This window comes from Puma concolor, chromosome D1 (assembly GCF_028749965.1).
Source record: "Puma concolor isolate L17-30 chromosome D1, mPumCon1.1.hap2, whole genome shotgun sequence".
NCBI lineage: Eukaryota > Metazoa > Chordata > Mammalia > Carnivora > Felidae > Puma > Puma concolor.
In genome coordinates, this window is record NC_141676.1 from 28056069 (window position 1) to 28074335 (window position 18267).

The following is an 18267-nucleotide window of genomic DNA, read 5'->3' on the forward strand; positions in this document are numbered from 1 at the left end:
CCCACTCTTCTCACTTGGTTTTTCAGTCTCTTGACATCTACCAATGGAAACAAGACAAACTCTCATTATACCCTGGGATGCCCCCTCATCACACTTGTATTTGCTTATTTAATGTCTGTCTTGTCCAAGTCTGGACACTCCCCGAGCCCACTTACCTCTGTCTCTTAGGAGCTTAGCATCAGATACTTGGAATACCCAAAACAGCTTTGTGAAATTAAACCAATATGAAATCCTGTCTAACTGCCCATGGGGTATAACTTGAGGTTATGTTAAAGAGCCCACATTCCTAACACATTCATTCGAGTGCTGATGAGCTGTATGACCACAGGCAAGTCACATGAAATCCCTAAGCCTCAGTCTCCTCATCTATAAAATGGGGGAGTTGATCTTTAATCTGTGAAGGACCTTGTGGTTCTCACAGGCCTTGTGGAGGGCCTGGGTTCCTCCTACTGTCATCATTCTGGGGGAATCCGATGTCTACTCATGAAGGGAATACCCTGCCAACCTCCTTCCCCACCTTGAAATATGTGAGAAGTGATAAATTTGCTCTTTTACTTAACAGACAATTATTATTTCACCTAGGTCCTGGGTTGAGAGTTGTGGATACAGCAATTAATAAGATAGTGACCTAGCCCTCAAGGAGTTCCCAGTATATAGGAGGAGACAAATAACAAGGACAACGACAACAAAAATAGCAGCTAACAGTTATTCACAGCTTATGTGCCAGACACTGTTTTAAGTGCTTTATATATATTTCATTTTTTCTTTCAGTAATCTATGAGGTAGCAACTGTGATTCTCCTTATTTTACAGATGAAGAAATAGATCATTCAATATGTTGCCTATAACTGGCAGATTACCCTTTGTACATATCTAAATAGATCCATTACCTTACCACAGATATGGGCTCTGACAGAGGGACAAACAGACTTCGGTGACCAGGAAAACAGACTATACAATAATTACCGAGACTATACAATAATTATCTCATAGATTACTAGAAAGATGGAAAACACCAATATATAGATATAAAGCTCTTCTAAGAGTGTCTGGCACATCAGCATTTGATAATTATTAGCTTCTATCATTATTGTTATTTCTTCATCCCATAGATTGGGAGTGCCTACAGGGTTGAGCCCACATCTCATCCTTATGTCCACAGCCTCCATCCCAGGGCCTACCCCAAAGCCGGAACCAGGAATTGCCTTCCGAGTGAAAGAACTTAACATAGCACGTGCTCAAATGTACTTGAGGACCAGTAATGGGCCAGTCTTGTACTGGGTTTTCCAAGCATGTTATCTCACCCATCCCTGAGGACCATATGGTTGTACCTATCTTCCAGATAAGGCATAATCATGTCTACTGGCTTAACTTGTCCCAAGCCATTCTCCCCGACTTGCACATTTCTGAAAATACCTTTTGCTTTTATTTGACAAAAAGGGGGAGACAGGAGCAAAGACAAGCCTCCCAGTGTTGACAGATGCTTGGCTTGGGTACAATGTTGGGAGCTGCATCTGGGACAGATAATATATTTTTAAACCTCTTTAACTTGAAGTTCACCGTACTTGCTTCTCCAACCTCATACTCTTGTGAAGCACTGGGGAACGATTTTTCTTAAAAAAAACTATTTTTATAAATGAATCAAGATGTACTTCAATAAAAATTCTAAGAAATTAATCAGGGAATGTCTGTTCATGACAGGAAATTAGAAAACACAGATAAGCAAGAAGAAGAAAATTAAAATCCACTCTAATCCTACCACCAGAAATAAGTACTGTTAACATTTTGGCCTTTGTGCATGTCCTTCTAGATGCTTCCTATGCATATGAAATGGGAGAAAGATTACCAATGCGGGAGCATTGCCAACAACCCTCTCTCCCCAATTCTCACTACCCCATCCTGGGCAAGTAGGAAGAATGCTCAGTTTCTCCCCTCCCCCCTTCCAAGGAGGGCGCAGCATTGGACACACATATTCTCCAGCTTTCATGATGGAAAATATGAGGTGGAAAAGAAAGAACAGGCAGAAGGGATGTGGGCTGCAGGATTTTTAAGTGGGATTTTGGAGAGAGGTGCAGAAGCAGTTATGACATGTGACTGCGAGAGGAACTGAGGAAATTTAAAAAGTATTGCTGGCCATGATATAATAGCCTTCATGTATATGAAAAATATGAGTGAAGGAGTAGAAGTATTTAAAAATTACTTTTGTTAACACAGACACTCTCTCAGACTGAGCCATCTGGGTCATGGTTTTATAAACAGAACACACACACACATATATATACATATATAAGGTTTTTTATAAAATGGGATTATATATAATATTTTAAAACCTTTTTTATACAACAATATTGTGAAATGTCTCTGACAGTAAATATACGTATTATAGGGAATACCTTTAAATGATGTCATAGCATTCTGCTATATGGAGTTTTCAGGCTAGCAATCGTCCACTATTTTAGATGGTGTCCTAACACCTTACTATAGAAACAAAGCTGAAATACGTATACTTGTGATTAACACTGTGCACAAACCATGGATTCAGCCCTGGGTTAAACTCCTAGAAGTAGAATTATGGGGTCAGAGCATATATACATATTGAAGATCTTGGATTCTTATGGCATATCATCACTCGGCAGCAAAGGCCATAGGTATTTAGAAGAAATTAAGGCCATTTCTTCTCCACACCTGAATACATGAACCCCCCTAGGCTTGAATCCTGGTGCCTACTGGAGAGAGTGAGAATCTGTGATCCTTTCAGTGTTGTCCTAGGACAGCCCACACAGGGGCTAAGTATCCATGTTACTTCAGCTTCTCTTTGAAATACCATAGAACAAACTTGAAGGAAATGGCAGCCCTGCTGGGACCCCCGAGTACCTTCTTTCTAGAAAGTATTTCAACATGGGACACAGCTTAGGACACAGCTCAGTCCTACTGCCTGGTCCCAGAGCATATTCTATAGCTTGAAGACTTCATCAAAATTAAAAACTGGTTTTCTATCAGACACCTAATTAAAGGACTAGCCATGGACCAGGAGAAAATATTAGGATTTGTATCCAGAATATACATGGAATTCCTACAAATGAAGAACAAAAGGACAACTCAATTCAGAGATTTGGCAAAAGGCTGGAATAGACATGTCAGTTAAAGAAGATACATAACATGTCCAATAAACACATGAGGACATGCTCGACATCATTAGCAATTAGGGAAATCCTATCATTTCACTTTCACTGGAATGGCTAAAATGAAGGAGATTAATAACGACAAATGTTGGTGAGGTTGAGGAGTAAAATTAGAACTGTCACATTGCTGGCAGATAAAATAGTACACATGCTTTGTAAACATATTTGTAGTTTCTTAAAAATTGGACATATACCTTATGACTCAGAAATTCCACTCCTACATATATTTATCCAAGATAAAGGAAAAGGTTGTCTTGGTCCATTCAGGTTCCCAGAACAAAATACCACAGCCCAGGTAGCTTATAAACAATAGAAATGTATTTCTCACCGTTCTGGAGGCTGGAAGTCGGAGGATGCTAGCTTGGCTGGGTGAAGGTCCTCTTCCGGGTCTGTGACCCAGAAGGACTCACTATATCCTTACATGGAAGACTCCCCCTCACAAGGACTCACTCCTCACATGGAGCAAGGGGTGAGGGAGCTGTCTGGGGTCTCTTTTACAAGGGCACGAATCCCATTCATGAGGACTCCACACTCATGACCTTGTCACTTCCCAAAGACCCTGCCTCCTAATACCAACACATTGGAGATTAGGATTGGAACATAAAATTTTGGGGGGATGCAAACATTCAGATCATAGCACATATGTTCGCAAAATATGTACGTGAAAATATTTATGGCAGTGCTTTCTGGTAGCTCCAAACTGGAAACAACCCAAATGTCCAACAACAGAATGACAGACAAACAATTAGTGGTCTATTTATACGACACAATAGTACTCAGTAATAAAAAAAGTAAATAAATGACAGATGCATACCATAACATAGGTGAATTCTAAGCAAAAGAAGTCAGACACAAACAAGTACATGCTGAATGATGGATGTCATTTATATGAAGTCCAAGAACAGGTAAAACAATGAAGGTAGATATCAGGAATGTGGTTGCCAGAGGGGGGTATGGTGCAGACTGAGTGCCATGAGGAATGGGGTAACTTTCAGGAGGTGATAAAAATGTCCTAAATTTTGAGTGGACTGGTGGTTATAAGGGTACACACATGTGTCAATGCTCATCCACTTGTACTAAAGACCTATACATTTTATCATAAAATTTGCCTTAGTTACAACAAAACAAAAAGGCTTGGCCAACACCGCTAATTCTATGGGGATGGTCAGGGAAGGCCTCTCTGAAGAGGTGACATTTTTGAAGACCTGAAGAAGAGGTTAGCCATGGGAAGATCATAGAGGAAGCTTATGAAAAAGTCCTGAGAAGGGAAAGAGCTTGTAGTATTTGAGAAAAAGTAAGGTGGACTGTTATGGGCTAAATTGTGAACCCCCCAAATTCATATGTTGAAGTCGTAATCTCAGGGCCTGGGAATGAAACTGTATTTGGAGATAGGGTCTTTGCAGAGGTAATTAAGTTAAAATGAGGCCATTGTTCAAAATGCCTGGTGTTCTTATAAAAGAGGATATTTAGACGCAGGCATGTAAAGAGGGAAGACAGTATGAAGACAGGGAAAAGACAACCATCTAGAATCCAAGAAGAGAAGCCTGAAGATCCTTCCCCACACAACCCCCAGAAGGAACCGACCTTGCCAACACCTGGATCTTAGATGTCTAGCCCCCAGAACTGTGAGAAAATACATTGCAGTTGTTTCAAGTCACCAGGTCCGTGGTACTTAGGACTGCCTGAGCTGACCAATACATGGACCATGTGGCTGGAGCCCCAACTGTCAGAGGAGATGGGGCTAGAAAGGCAGGTAGGAGCCAGATCACGTAGAGTCTTAAAGGCCGTGGTAAGAAGGCTGGAGTGTTTTCAAAGGGCAATGGGAAACTCTTGAGGAATTTTAAGCAAGGGAGAAGTGTGATTGGAATTTATGGAAGGCAAGTTAGAAGGCTCTTGCAGAATCCAGGTAAGGAGAAATGGCAAGGGCTTGAATTAGGGTGGTCATGTACAAAGAAGACGTGGATGAGCTCGAGAAATGTTTTGAAAGAGAGCTGACAGGACTTGCTGGGGATGAGATCTGAGGATGAAATGAAAGAAGGAGTCGAAATTGAGACCTTTTATCAAGAAGGAGTACCTTGTTATATGAGTGTCCTTGATGTTCTCTGAGCTCCCCAAGCATGCATCTTCCTCTGTGCCCTCCCACTTGCTATTCCTTCTGCCCAAATGCTCTTCCCCAAGGTGCCAACCTGGCTAGCTCCCTCATTTCAGGTCTCTGCTCAGAAGTCACTTCCCCAGACAGCCTCACCCCAGCCAACCTATAAAGAGTGCCTCCTGTTTTCCTCCATTGTGTTGCCCGGCTTTATGTTCCTCCACAGCATTTCTGACGTTGTGCTGAACATCTGTGTGATCAGATGTTTATTACCTGTCCTTCCTACTGGAACAGAAGCTCCGTGAGGGCAGGGGCTGTTACATCCCAGAATGGCAAATGGTAGGACTTTAATACATACTTGTTGAATGAATAAGTGGAAATTCATCTTAAAAAGAGCCTGGAGGTTCTCTGCTCAAAAGCCTTTACCAGTAAAAGACATTTCCAAGTGTCTAAAATGAATTAGATACAGAGGCCACTTTTAGGCAAATGGGCTTGAGCAATGGAATGTAGAAAGGGCCCACAGCGACCACCTGGCTGACTACAGACAGGCCCATCAGGTGACCTCAAAATATCCATAGATGCTAACTAACCAACGGGCTACTTACAACGAGGCCCAGTTACCAAAAAAGGGAAAACTCCACAAGTTGCCATACTTGCTCATCTTCCCCCTTTAAAAACAGCTCCCATGGGCTGCCTCATGGCAGACAGGCTCTCCTTTGCTGCCCTGCCCACCACTCCCTTGCAGTGTATTCAGTAGACTTCCCTTTCTTTTGCTCTGCCTCAGGTGGATTCTTTCACCACCCACGCCATCAGCTTCTACCGGATCATTGATCATCCCCACACATTTGGGGGCCCCCATCGGATCAAGAGACACGTCATTTAGACAACACATGAGACATCCTTATCCAGAATAGAGTTGAAGAGGAGGGACGAAGGGCTCTTGAGGCCATTTATTCCAGAATTTCTTGAGTTTTGAGCCCCAAAGTGGATAGACGTCTTAGAAGGCCACATTTCCTAGGACACACAAGTATGTGCAACATCGCTTTGCCTCACCCAGGCAAGAATTTGCCCCAAGGCTCTGATTTTCAGCTCAGCGCTAATCACAGCTCCACCCAGTAAGGAGAACAGACTGAACAAATTCTGCACCTTCACAGCAAGGTCCCAGAGACCAAGTGGAGGGTTCAGCAGGATCCATTTCTGGGCTAGGTGGCCATGATGACTTGATCTGGCTCCATGTCCGTTTTTCTCTCCACCAAACAGGGTCCCTTGGGCAACACAAAATAGTACTGCTTCTCTCCATCTATTGCCTGCCCTGGCCAGAACGGCCCCACTGCAAGTGCTGCCTGCCACTGAGGAAGCAGACACATATTCACAATATTGCTTCTAGAAACCAGAGTCCAGGGGTTTTCACTTCACCTTGTGGGGACAAAAGCTAGCAGGGCACAGGTGGAGGCAGCAGCTGCCTCCTGAGCCTGCCTTCTGCTGAAGGTGCAGAATTTGTTCAGTCTGTTCTCCTTACTGGGTGGAGCTGTGGTTAGCGCTGAGCTGAAAATCAAAAACTTCTCTGACAATAAAGGGACTTTGGTACCTTTCAGAACAGGTAGGAGGGCTCAGATTAAGGGTTTGGTGACTTCTTTTGCCCAATAGGCATGCAAATGGAATTTTTTTTTTTTTTGAAAGAGAGAGAGAGAGAGAGAGAGAGAGCATGTGCACAAACGTGTATGAGTGGGGAAAGGGTAGAGGGGGAGAGAGAGAATCTTAAGCAGGCTCCATGCTCAGTGCTGAGCCTCACGTGGGGCTTGATCCCATGACTCTGGGATCATGACCCAAGCTGAAATCAAGAGGCAGATGGGTAGCTCAGTCAGTTAAGTGTTCGACTCTTGATTTTGGCTCAGGTCATGATCTCAATGTTTGCGGAATCAAGCCCCACACTGAGCTCTGTGCTGACAGAGTGAAGCCTGCTTGAGATTCTCTGTCCCTCTCTCTCTGCCCCTCCCCTGCTTCTCACTCTCTCTCTAAATAAATAATAAAAAAAATAAACATTAAAAAAAAAAAAGAGTTGGATGCTCAACCCACTGAGCCACCCAGGTGCCCTACAAATGGAATTTTTAAAAGTCTCAGCAAAACTGCAAATTTCACTGAAAGTTCCAACCCCCTTAATCACAAGGTTGGCTCTACAGACAGCCAGCCCCCATCCTTAGGTGCTTTCCAAGTCGCCTCATTAACATAACAAAAGACACCTTAATCTTCTCATCACTTGGGAAATCCCAAGCGTTTTTGGAGCTCTGTGCCAGGAATAGTGGACGAAAACCAAACATATATTTCTTATCATAAATCACAATATCACAATGTGTGATAACATTCATAGCAGTCCTGAGATGTCCAAAGTGCTAGAATGGAAAAGAACCAAAACATAGTCTCCGTCTCTCCCTCCTGGAATGTGTTAGCCATAGTTAGAACAGCCAATGTTCACTGTATGTTTTCTATGTGCTTTATCTGCATTAACTCATTTAATTCTTACAACAGCTCTGTAAGGCAGGTGCCATTCGTATCCCCATTTTATAGATGAGAACACTTAAGAATGGCTTCTCTCATGGGAGCTACTTCACTGTGCACTTTTGAGGGGAGCAATCACCTGTTTTTCCTCATCTTCCTAGCGGAGCTGGTGCTGCAGGCAGCGAGGAGACAGTAGATCAGTTTTGAAAGTCCACACCATCCCATGACAAAACAGGCGCTCCCACCGCCCACACAGATCTGCTCTTTCTCCTTTCGGGTCTGTCTTGAAAAAGCCAGACAGGATCCAAAAAAATCCCCCTTTCTCCTTCTCTGCCCCTAAAACACAACTTCTTGCCATAGCGAAGACTTCCTGAGCCCATGAGGAACAGTGGCCATTGGCTTTTCACCGCTCTCATCTTTCTCTTTATGGAGGGCCTACCGAAGAAGAGAAGATTGAGACTAGAGGGACTGGTGATGTGGAGGGTGACACTGGTGTTGCTCCTTAAGAGGCCCAATTACCAATATTCCTCAAGTAGCAGATACTGCAATGGCCTCAGCACCCATCCACTCCTCTCCCCATGTCTCAGCCAAGTGGTCTGGGGGAGGGGAGGACTAGCCTACCCCAGGTGTTATGGTAAGTTCTGACTGAGTTAAATCAATCAGCGTTAAGTCTCCCATCAATACGGGGGTGGGCACTTGACCTTCAGAGGCTCAGTTATAGTAAAACCCACTTTGTTTCATGGCTGGAAAAAAGAAATTCTCTCTTTCAATGGTCAACAGAGTATATAGCTATGGGCCCAAGGCTGCTGTAGCCACTTTCTAGTAGAGCCAACCTATGGATGAATCCAACACATAAGGAGGACAGCACAGCATAATGTGAAGAAATACAACTGGAGCCCCAGTCAGACCAAGCCTGGATTTATTGTACTCAGTACATTCCTTTCATGATTTAAGACCATTTGATTCAAGTCGGGTTTTCTGTCATTTTAGCCAAAGCATCCTAACTGATAACCACTATTTACACTGAACTTCAAACAGTAACATACATTCATCTACACTTTTGATAAGCCAGTCGAATCAAATGTTTATATGACTCAGAGTTATAAATCTGCCCCATATTTTCAAGTCTCAGCTCGGGAGTCACCACTTGGGGTTGACACAATTGTTTGTTCATTTGCTCAACAAATAGAGGCACTGCATTTACTATGTGCTCGTTCCTATTCTGAGTGCTGAGGTTTCCAGGATGAATAAAACATGATTCCTGTCCTTGAGGAGTCAAATGGAGGAAACAACACAAGTAAATCGACAGACGGAAGACAAGGAATAAGGGCTTTGATGAAGGTGAGTGAGTCCCAGGTGCTTCTGGAACACAGAGGACAGACACCTAAGTCAGACCCATAGGTATGGGGTCAAGGAAAGGATTTGGGGGGAGAAAATGTTCTAAGTTCTGCAAGCATTGCCCGAATCACTGGTTCTCAATCCTTAGTGGGTTGCCCCGAGGGTACAATTTTTTGGAAACATTTTTGGTTGTCACAACTGGGAGGTGCTATGGTAACTAGTGGGTAGAGACCAGCGATGCCGTTAAACATCCCACAATGCACAGGACAGCCCTCCAGACAAAGAGTTACCCAGTCCCCAAATTCAGTAGGGCTGAGACTGTGAAACTTTGGCTGCATGAAGTAGGTGGGAAGAGATGTTTTGAGCAGAGAGATAATCACAGGCAAAGACACAGAGAAGTGAGTCCACATGACAAATGTGGGAAGGGTGTAGAGAGCCCAGAGCTAAGGGTGGATTAGGGAGTGGAGAGCATCAGATAGAAGGGCATGCTCAGAGCAGATGAGTCCCGAGCCAGAAGCTGAGGGTCTAACCTTACCCCTAGAGCTGTGGGAAACTACTAAAGAACTTGAAATAAGGGTGTGTGTTTGGGGCACCCAGGTGGCTCAGTCAGTTAAGTGTCTTACTTTGGCTCAGGCCACGATCTCGAGGTTTGTGGGTTCAAGCCCCACGTCGGGCTCTGTGCTGACAGCTCGGAGCCTGGAGCCTGCTTCGGATTCTGTGTCTCCCTCTCTCTCTGCCCCTCCCACGCCTATCCTCTGTCTCTCTCTCAAAAAAATAAACACTAAGAAAAACTTCAAAACAAGTAAGAGCATATGTTTTAGAAGGACTCTTCCGCCAGCTATTTGGTGGCTTCTTCAGTGGTTGGGTACTGCTGTCTGGGTCTGGATCTGCAGAAGCTGTGGCACAGACAGAAACGGACCTCTTCCCATCCAAAGTCACAGCCACAGCCCTATTGCATGTGCTTCCACCTGTCTGCTCTGCTAGTGTGTAAAAGCACCTGGGGCAAAGGCTCGAGTTAATCCATCTTTCTCTTCTCCAGAGACCCCCACATGGGGAGTATGGTGGAATCACCTGCGGGGCTTACATGCTAATGCCAGCAGAGAAAGTAGAAATCAGAGAACGTTAAAAAAAAAAAAATCAGGGGAGCCTGGGTGGCTCAGTCGGTTGAGCGTCCGACTTCGGCTCAGGTCACGATCTCGCAGCTCGTGAGTTCGAGCCCCGTGTCAGGCTCTGGGCTGATGGCTCAGAGCCTGGAGCCTGCTTCCGATTCTGTGTCTCCCTCTCTCTCTGCCTCTCCCCCGTTCATGCTCTGTCTCTCTCTGTCTCAAAAATAAATAAATATTAAAAAAAAAATTTAAAAAAAAATCAAAGAAAGTAAAACCTTTGAAAGGCCCTTTAATTGTCCACGTGGTACAGCACACATGGCCTGTGTATACAATAGTATAGAGTTATGTGTGAAAAGAAATACATAATCTCTAATGTACAAACAGAATATATGCAAAAGCTAATTCGGGGGCAATATTTAAATTTTCCCCTTTGTCTTTCAGGGTCTACATTGTTGAATTCACAACATGCTGCATTCACAACATGGAGTCTGCATTGGGCTCCATGCTGAGTGTGGAGCCTGCTTAAGATTCTCTCTCTCTCTCTCTCTCTCTCTCTCTCTCTCTCTCTCTCTCAATCTCTCCCTCTGCCCCTCTTCCCTGCCCACGCTCTCTCGTGCTCTCTCTCTCTCTCAAATTAAAAAAAAAGAAAAAGAAAATCAGTCTCCCTGATGTTCAATGCACATACGATGCCATGGTTGCCACAGCACTTGGTAAACGTTTGCTAGAAGAACCGAACAGGATTCTCATTAGTCTGCTGGTCTCCAGCTCCTGGAAGGATTTGGGAGCACAGGTGAGCTGAGGAGCACACAGCGCTGGGAGGACCTGGGGTGGAGTGGTTGGTGTCCTATGCTGCTAGGACAGTAGGACTTTTCCTCCAGCTGCTGGGCCAGCGCTCAGCTGTCAACTGGGAACTGCCTTTGCTCTCCCTGGGCATCGGCGGGAATCAGCAAGGCCAATTCTCTCATTAGGAATTATCTTTGGCTAAAGAGAGCTGCCTCACCCACGGACACCCAATGGCTGGTCAGTGCCAGAGTACAAGAGCCCAGATGCTTCATCCGCACTTGGAACAACTCTGCGGGGCCGTGTGAGGTTAGCTGAGGCCTTGTAGCATCTGTACCACAGCCCGACTTTTAACTCTGCCTAATCCTGCTTCATTCCCTTTCCTTATGGGTGCCCATACCTAGAGCACACTGGGGACCCTGGCCTGCCATAAGAGACTATGAGGTCTCAGAGTCCAGGAGCAGCGGGATGGGCAGGTGGGCATCAGGAGCAGCAGCAGTAGTGTTCAGGGCTCAGGGAATCAGAGACAATGAGCAAGCAGATGGCACCTGCGTGCTTACAACAGAGAGGAAGTTGCCTGTCTCCTGCCCAGCGGGAAACTGCCTGCATGGTAGGGAAGTCCTGGGCCTGGAGGGGGGCCTGGCTCCAAGTGAGGTCACAGGGCCATCCTGAAACCTGGCCCAGTCCTTTCCAAAGCTGCCAAAGAGAATCTACTTCTTGCTCCCCACTTGCAAAGTGGCCTCCATGTTTGTGGGGTTAGCAAGTATCTGGACAGCCACCAGCCTGGTGAGATCTGGACTACAGCAAAACGCCCCCTTCACCACCAAACACCTCCACTACTTTGCCTTGGGCTCAATCAGGGAGACTGATTTTCTTTTTCTATTTTTTTAATTTGAGAGAGAGAGTGAGCACGAGAGAGCGTGGGCAGGGAAGAGGGGCAGAGGGAGAGATTGAGAGAGAGAGAGAGAAAATCTTAAGCACGTTCCATACTCAGCATGGAGCCCAATGCAGGCCTCTATCCCACAACCCTGGGATGGTGACCTGAGCCAAAATCAAGAGTCAGATGCGCAACCAATTGAGCTGCCTAAGCACCCTCTGGGGGACTGGTTTCTTATTATCCTTAGGATCAAAAGCCCCCCGATAAAATATAATATGGCATAAATTAACTTGAGACAATGTATCAAGCCAGGCTTATTAACAGCTTAAGCTAGCTGGCAGAGGTAGGCGAAAGAGATTAAAGGCTGATTTGGGAGGACACAGGTAAGACAGTCCCAGCTTGGATGCGGAGAGGGTGATGGCGGTGAGGGTGGGGTCGACACGAGAGCACCCAGTTCAGAGCATAACAAACAAAATGCTCAAATCCACCCATTTGCCTCCCAATGAAACCAAGAGTTGGCCACCCCTTAACTGGGAACACCAAGCAGCACTAGTCTCCTTGGTTTCTGACCATCATCCCAAAGCCATAAGATGCTGGCGATGTGCTGGGGAGTGAGGAGGAGAGGCTTCCATTAATAATATAGGATTGACAAATTTCCCTAGAAGGCCTCAGACTTGCTACGAACTGTTACAGGCAGTCGGGGCTTTCCAGATCATATTTCATTCCGCTGCAGATGGAACCCATCAAAACAACCGCTCTGATTCTTTGGCCTCCTTTCTTTCTAGTAACCACCGTTCACCTGACACAAAGGGAGCTGGTTGTCCTGTGAGCTGAGAGACGCCAGCAAATAAAAGCCCTATTACACACGACACAGCACACCCACGCCTTCAGCCAGAGGCTGGGGACTAAGCTCTGAGTGATGCTTTCATCTTCCCCTTGGCCAAACGTGCCTCCACTAGTCTCCCCACCGCTCCCCAAATATTGCTCTGGCTGGTAATTCTCATCGCATCTCTCACTTGTGGGGATGGCAGCCAGCATTCCACAACCTCCTTGCCGCGGGTGCTCCTCCAGTGCCAGGCTGACAGGCCCATGCTCGCTTGGGGCCCTCTCCGCGGCGGTGGCTATGCAGGACACGGGGTTCTGTCAGTGAGGTGCACTGATGTGCAGGCTGGGCCGAGGAAATGAGCCAGAGCCCGTCTTTCTGCTCCCTGGTTGTCCCAGGGCAGACCACCTCCCCACCGTCCTGCTGGGGGCAGAGGCAGCCGGCCCTGGTCAGGGCCAGCCTTGGGGTTCTGTTCTCAGTCTCTCCCAGAACACACTGCCAGCCCTCCAAAGGTTTTGTGAGCGCCTAACTCCGCACAGTCATTTTTGGCCTATTCCAATGGCTTGATGTTTTCTGTTTTCTGCAGCAGAATCTTGCCTGATATTGTACCTCTTATTATAGATTTACATGTACTTCTCAATTGCAAAGCCATCTGGCTGTCACTAACATTTCCACACATTTCCTTGGAGAACACCCCTGGAATGACTGGTGGCTGTGCCCTGACAGCAGAACCTTCAACACCACCTCTTCTGAGAGGCATCAGTGGACCAGTCATCCTCAACATTTTCAAACCCTTCAGCCACATGTTAGGGTTTACCATGAAGGCTCTCTGAGGACCACCAGGGTGTGGAGCTTGGGCAAGGTGCTGGAGAGAAACCTGAGGAGAAGGAGCCTGTAAAGGTCTCTGCTTCTGAGAGGTGGGCATTCATTTTCAAAGTTATAGTTCAAACGTTCTGTTCCAGAGTCTCCCTCATTGCCAAGGCACATGTATACCTGACCCCATTTCTGTCACATTTTTTAAAACTCCAAACACAAATCAAGGTTGAGGATGTGTATTTTTATGTCAGGGGGAACAATATGATTATTCCTTGTCCTTTGGAAGCAAAGGTTGATTCCTCAACCACATAAAGGGATTACTAATTTGGCTGACATAGGGAAGATCACTTGGGTCTTTATTCTACCTGATCATTCACATTTGGGGCATTTTCTTTTCCCTCCTCATCACCTCGTTATTTTCTCCATGACTTGCATTCAGAAAATAACATTTAGAAAAATACTTTGAAACAGATGCATTTTTGCTTTTAAATATTAAGGTGACTTTTTTTCTACCTGCTTTATGCACTGGGAGGAATTCATTTCAATGCCAAAGTTAGTTTAAAGATATGGTCTGGCCTTTTAGCAGTGATCAGTTTGGGACATCTTTCTAAAATTATGCATTTTGTCTAATGGGGTTTAGAAAATTACTCCTAGAAAATTACTACCCAAGTGAGCCACAGTGACTGCCAGGAGTGTGTTGCATCCCTTAGCTGTTAGGGGGGACAAAGAGGTTAAGAATTGTTGCTGCAAAACATAGAGATTCCCAAAGCCCTTGGAGCTGATTGTCTCTTGTGCAGGCCCCAACACATCCTGCTCTATGGAAACATTTTGAAACAATCCAGGCTGCCATCAGTCCCCGGGCTCAGATTTGCCTGTGTTGCGAGTGTGTGTGTTTGCTTATTTATTTATTTACTAATTTATTTTTACACCCAGGCTTTCTTGTTGGGATTCTAACGTAGTCAGCTTTGGAGAAATTAAATCAATCTCCCACTGCTTCTGTTTCTATCATGTCAAGGAGCCAGTCCCCCTGGTGTTCCCTAATCTGGCAGAAATGACTGGAAATCTTGGCCTGGCTTCAAGATCCCCAGACCCAGTAGGAAGAAGGACATGCTTCCAACCGAATGACCTGTTCACTGCTGGGCTAATGGGTTCTTTTGTCAGGAGTGCCCTGGCATTTTTGGAAAATCAAGTTGAGAAAAGCTATGACTGTCTTCTTTTCCTACTTTATCAGCCGGGCTATTGTTTGCTGGTATGAGTTATCCATGCAAGGATTCTTATGAAACCTGACATCCAGCCTCTTGGTGAGATCAGAGACACAGGATACGTATTACGTCATGTGAAGGCAGATAGATAGTGCGGTGGGTTTATATGGAAGTCCTACTGCACAGCGGTTAAGAGGATGGGCTCTGGGAGTTGGGGAGACAAATGATGCAACTGTTCTGTGCCGGGGTTTCCTCATCTATACAATGGGTGCAGGGAGGGTTCCTACCTCACTGGCGTCTGTACAAATTCAATTAGATAATTCACATAAAAAGACTGACTAGAATAGAGGCTGGTCTACTGTGTGCAGTCAATAAATGAGAGGTGCTTTTCGTGTGATCAGAGCAAAAGGCACAGGAGGAGAAACAGGAAGCAAACTGCATTCTTCCAGACAACAGTCTAAATTCTTAAAATTGGTCCCTTGGTGATCGTTTTGTCTTAAGGAAACTTATCTTTGCTTATGCTTTTGAGATGATATGCAATTCTCAAGACATGTATATTTAAGAAAAATCGATGAGAATGAAGAGGGCTTCCCTGAAAGCAATCTATAATTGGAATATTTATACAAGTGTGAGGGGTGAGCAACCTCTTTTTAAATATCACCTCCTGGGGCGCCTGGGTGGCGCAGTCGGTTAAGCGTCCGACTTCAGCCAGGTCACGATCTTGCGGTCCGTGAGTTCGAGCCCCGCGTCGGGCTCTGGGCTGATGGCTCAGAGCCTGGAGCCTGTTTCCGATTCTGTGTCTCCCTCTCTCTCTGCCCCTCGCCCGTTCATGCTCTGTCTCTCTCTGTCCCAAAAATAAATAAACGTTGAAAAAAAAAAATTTAAAAAAAAAAAAAAAAAAAAAAAAATATCACCTCCTTCCTTCTGTTGTTGTAAGTCATGTACTAACGTGGCGGTCTAAAAGTATGAAGTCAGCACGGCAAGTCATGGCATATAGCAGTTAAACAACAACAACAACTGCACTGTCCTCTTTTCAAGACTAGTAGGCAAATCTCTGCCCTATTTCCCCAAACTGTAAAAATGTCTGTGCCTAGACTCTCACAAGATGCCTATTTATTTCCAATCTTGAAAAATGTTTAAGAATCCTATCATACCTCAGGAATGCCCGAGCAAAAGGAGTCCCTGAAACTATAAGCATGTAGGAAAGATATTCACTGTTCGTAGGGAGAGATTAGCTGGAAAACTCAAATACCTGATTTTTAACCACTGGCTGATTATCAAATTGTTGGCAGAGTTTGGAATAAAAAATATTCTTATGAGGAGAAAAATCAATGTTGGAAAATTTCACCTGGAGGAAAAGAAAAGATTTGCCCAAAGCATCTGGAATTTTATAAAATTAACTATGAATTTGTTTTATACAAAAAAGAAAAACAGAAATAAAAGATTATTACCACTAACACAAATGTCAAGTTTGAATGTAAGGTAACCAGAAATTCAAATTAGGCAGAATATTTGTTTTTAATGGAATCACTAAAATCCCACTTAAAGATTTTGTGGCACCTAAATCCCACCTAAAGATTTAGTGGCAAACAATGGCCAATCCTGAGGGGGGAAAAATCTTTTGGTATTCAAATCAGCATGGTATATTTAAGAAATCGAGTGTCATTTGCAAATCACAATCTCACAGATGATAACAAAACTGTATCCAGACATTTTTGAATCATAACTCTTGATACAAAAAAAACCTTATTTGTAATTAGAGAAATATTTTAGGAGAATGGGAAAGAAACCTTTTTCATAAAACCTAAGAGTAGATTTAAGGCCATCTGAAATCCTGGGGTAGGGTGAAGCATTCCTGAATGCCTCCACCAGAGTCGCATTCATGTATGCTCAGGGGTACAACTACGTTAACAGGATGTGAGCGGCTGGATGTGAGGCACCACACTGTAACTCTCATCTGGGAAGTTCGATGGGGTTAGAACAATTTTTTCAGTTTGGAGACATCACTGAACATAAGCATGGGCTTCATCATATGAAATCACCAAATCACTCCGTTGGACATCTCATGGTTTCTATGGCATATTGAGGAGTTATGAAATCAGGAACCAATCCAACTTCTCAACACTGCTATGGATTAAAAGAAGCCTGTGTTCAAATGAATTCTAACTCACAGCCGTGGTTCCTACTGAGTTTTAAGGACAGAGGGGAAAAAATTAAGAACATTTAGAAACACTACTGACTTAAGATCAATATTGTACTATTCATAAAATGGTTGGATTCAGAAATCAGAATCCTTTTAGCCGTAATTTGTTACTCTGACACATTCCAAGTAGTCTTACTTGCAAAAGAGGTAGTAACAAATAATGAAAGAGAAAACATTTTAGTGCACTTTTAAATTCCACAAATATATAGTGAAGTGAAACATTTTGGGGTGCTCTATCTCTGCTGCTCTTATGGGAAAGCAAAGCCTATAATCACCTTGGCCCAGCAGACACTTACATCGTATCCGCTGTTACGGATTCCACGCCGGGGTCGCTCCCGAGTCACCAGAAGGTCCATCTCTGTTTCCCCAGGACTCGGGCTATTCAGAGACTGCCGGCTTCGGTAGACAGAGTTCTTCATCTGTTGCCTGAAGAAAATCCAACAACTGTTATGATGCAGCAAATGCCCTGACAGATGGAATTCTCCACTGATCCAAACTACAGGCAACCAATGAAGGGTTTGGATTTGCCTTGCAGATCTCAGAATTCATGCTATTTGCTCTCCGACCATCAGAGGCCATAGGAATAGTGGAATAAAAGATTGTTTCTGTTTTTGTTTCTGTTTTCCTAGATGCTATAAGCATTTGGCTGAATTGTAAATACTCTTCTAATGGAAACTCAGTAACTATAATCAATTGCAACACTACAACCTCATCTAAAATGCTGCTGATGGCAAGGCCGGGGACTCTCCCTTGACCTGACCCTCCAGGACAGCAAATGCTGGAGAACAAACTTGCTTTTGTTGACTGTTGACTCAGTTAGCCTGCTGTTCTTTTTAATCTTTCTGATTTCACAGGCAGGATTTCATGATGTGTTAATAAATCCTGTGGCTAATGGGCCACTTAATACTGTAAATACTGATAGATTTTCTTTTCTACCTTTCCCCCAGTGGATTCCTTTCTGGTCTGAGGAGCCGTAAACCAAGAGGCAGTTTGGAGCTTATCCATCCATCCATCCATCCATCCATCCATCCATCCATCCAATATTTACCAAATGCCTACCATGTGCTAGGCACTGTGGAAAATGATAAGGATCCACGGTGAGCAAGACAGACATGGCCCTGCTATCCTGGAGCTTACATTCTAATGAGGGAGACAGACAATTCACAATATTTCAGAGGGTGGTAAGTGCTATCAAGAAAAATAATATGCAGGTGCCTGGGTGGCTCAATCATTTAAGTGTCCAACTTTTGGTTTCAGCTCAAGTCATGATCTTGTGGTTTGTGAGTTCGAGCCCTGCATTGGGCTCTGCATTAATTACATAGCCTGCTTGGGATTCTCTCTCTCCCTCTCTCTCTC

The 18267-nt window shown here is 44.5% G+C and overlaps 1 protein-coding gene across 3 annotated transcripts in view; it reads right to left on the minus strand.

Annotated features, from left to right (window-relative positions):
* Positions 1–18267, minus strand: part of KIAA1549L (KIAA1549 like) — a 268897-nt gene that overhangs the window by 27566 nt on the left and 223064 nt on the right. For all 3 annotated transcript variants that reach the window (XM_086677714.1, XM_086677713.1, XM_086677712.1), the window contains one exon: positions 17208–17337. In XM_086677714.1, coding sequence (XP_086533840.1) covers positions 17208–17337 — 130 coding nt within the window. The remainder of the gene's footprint in view (positions 1–17207; positions 17338–18267) is intronic.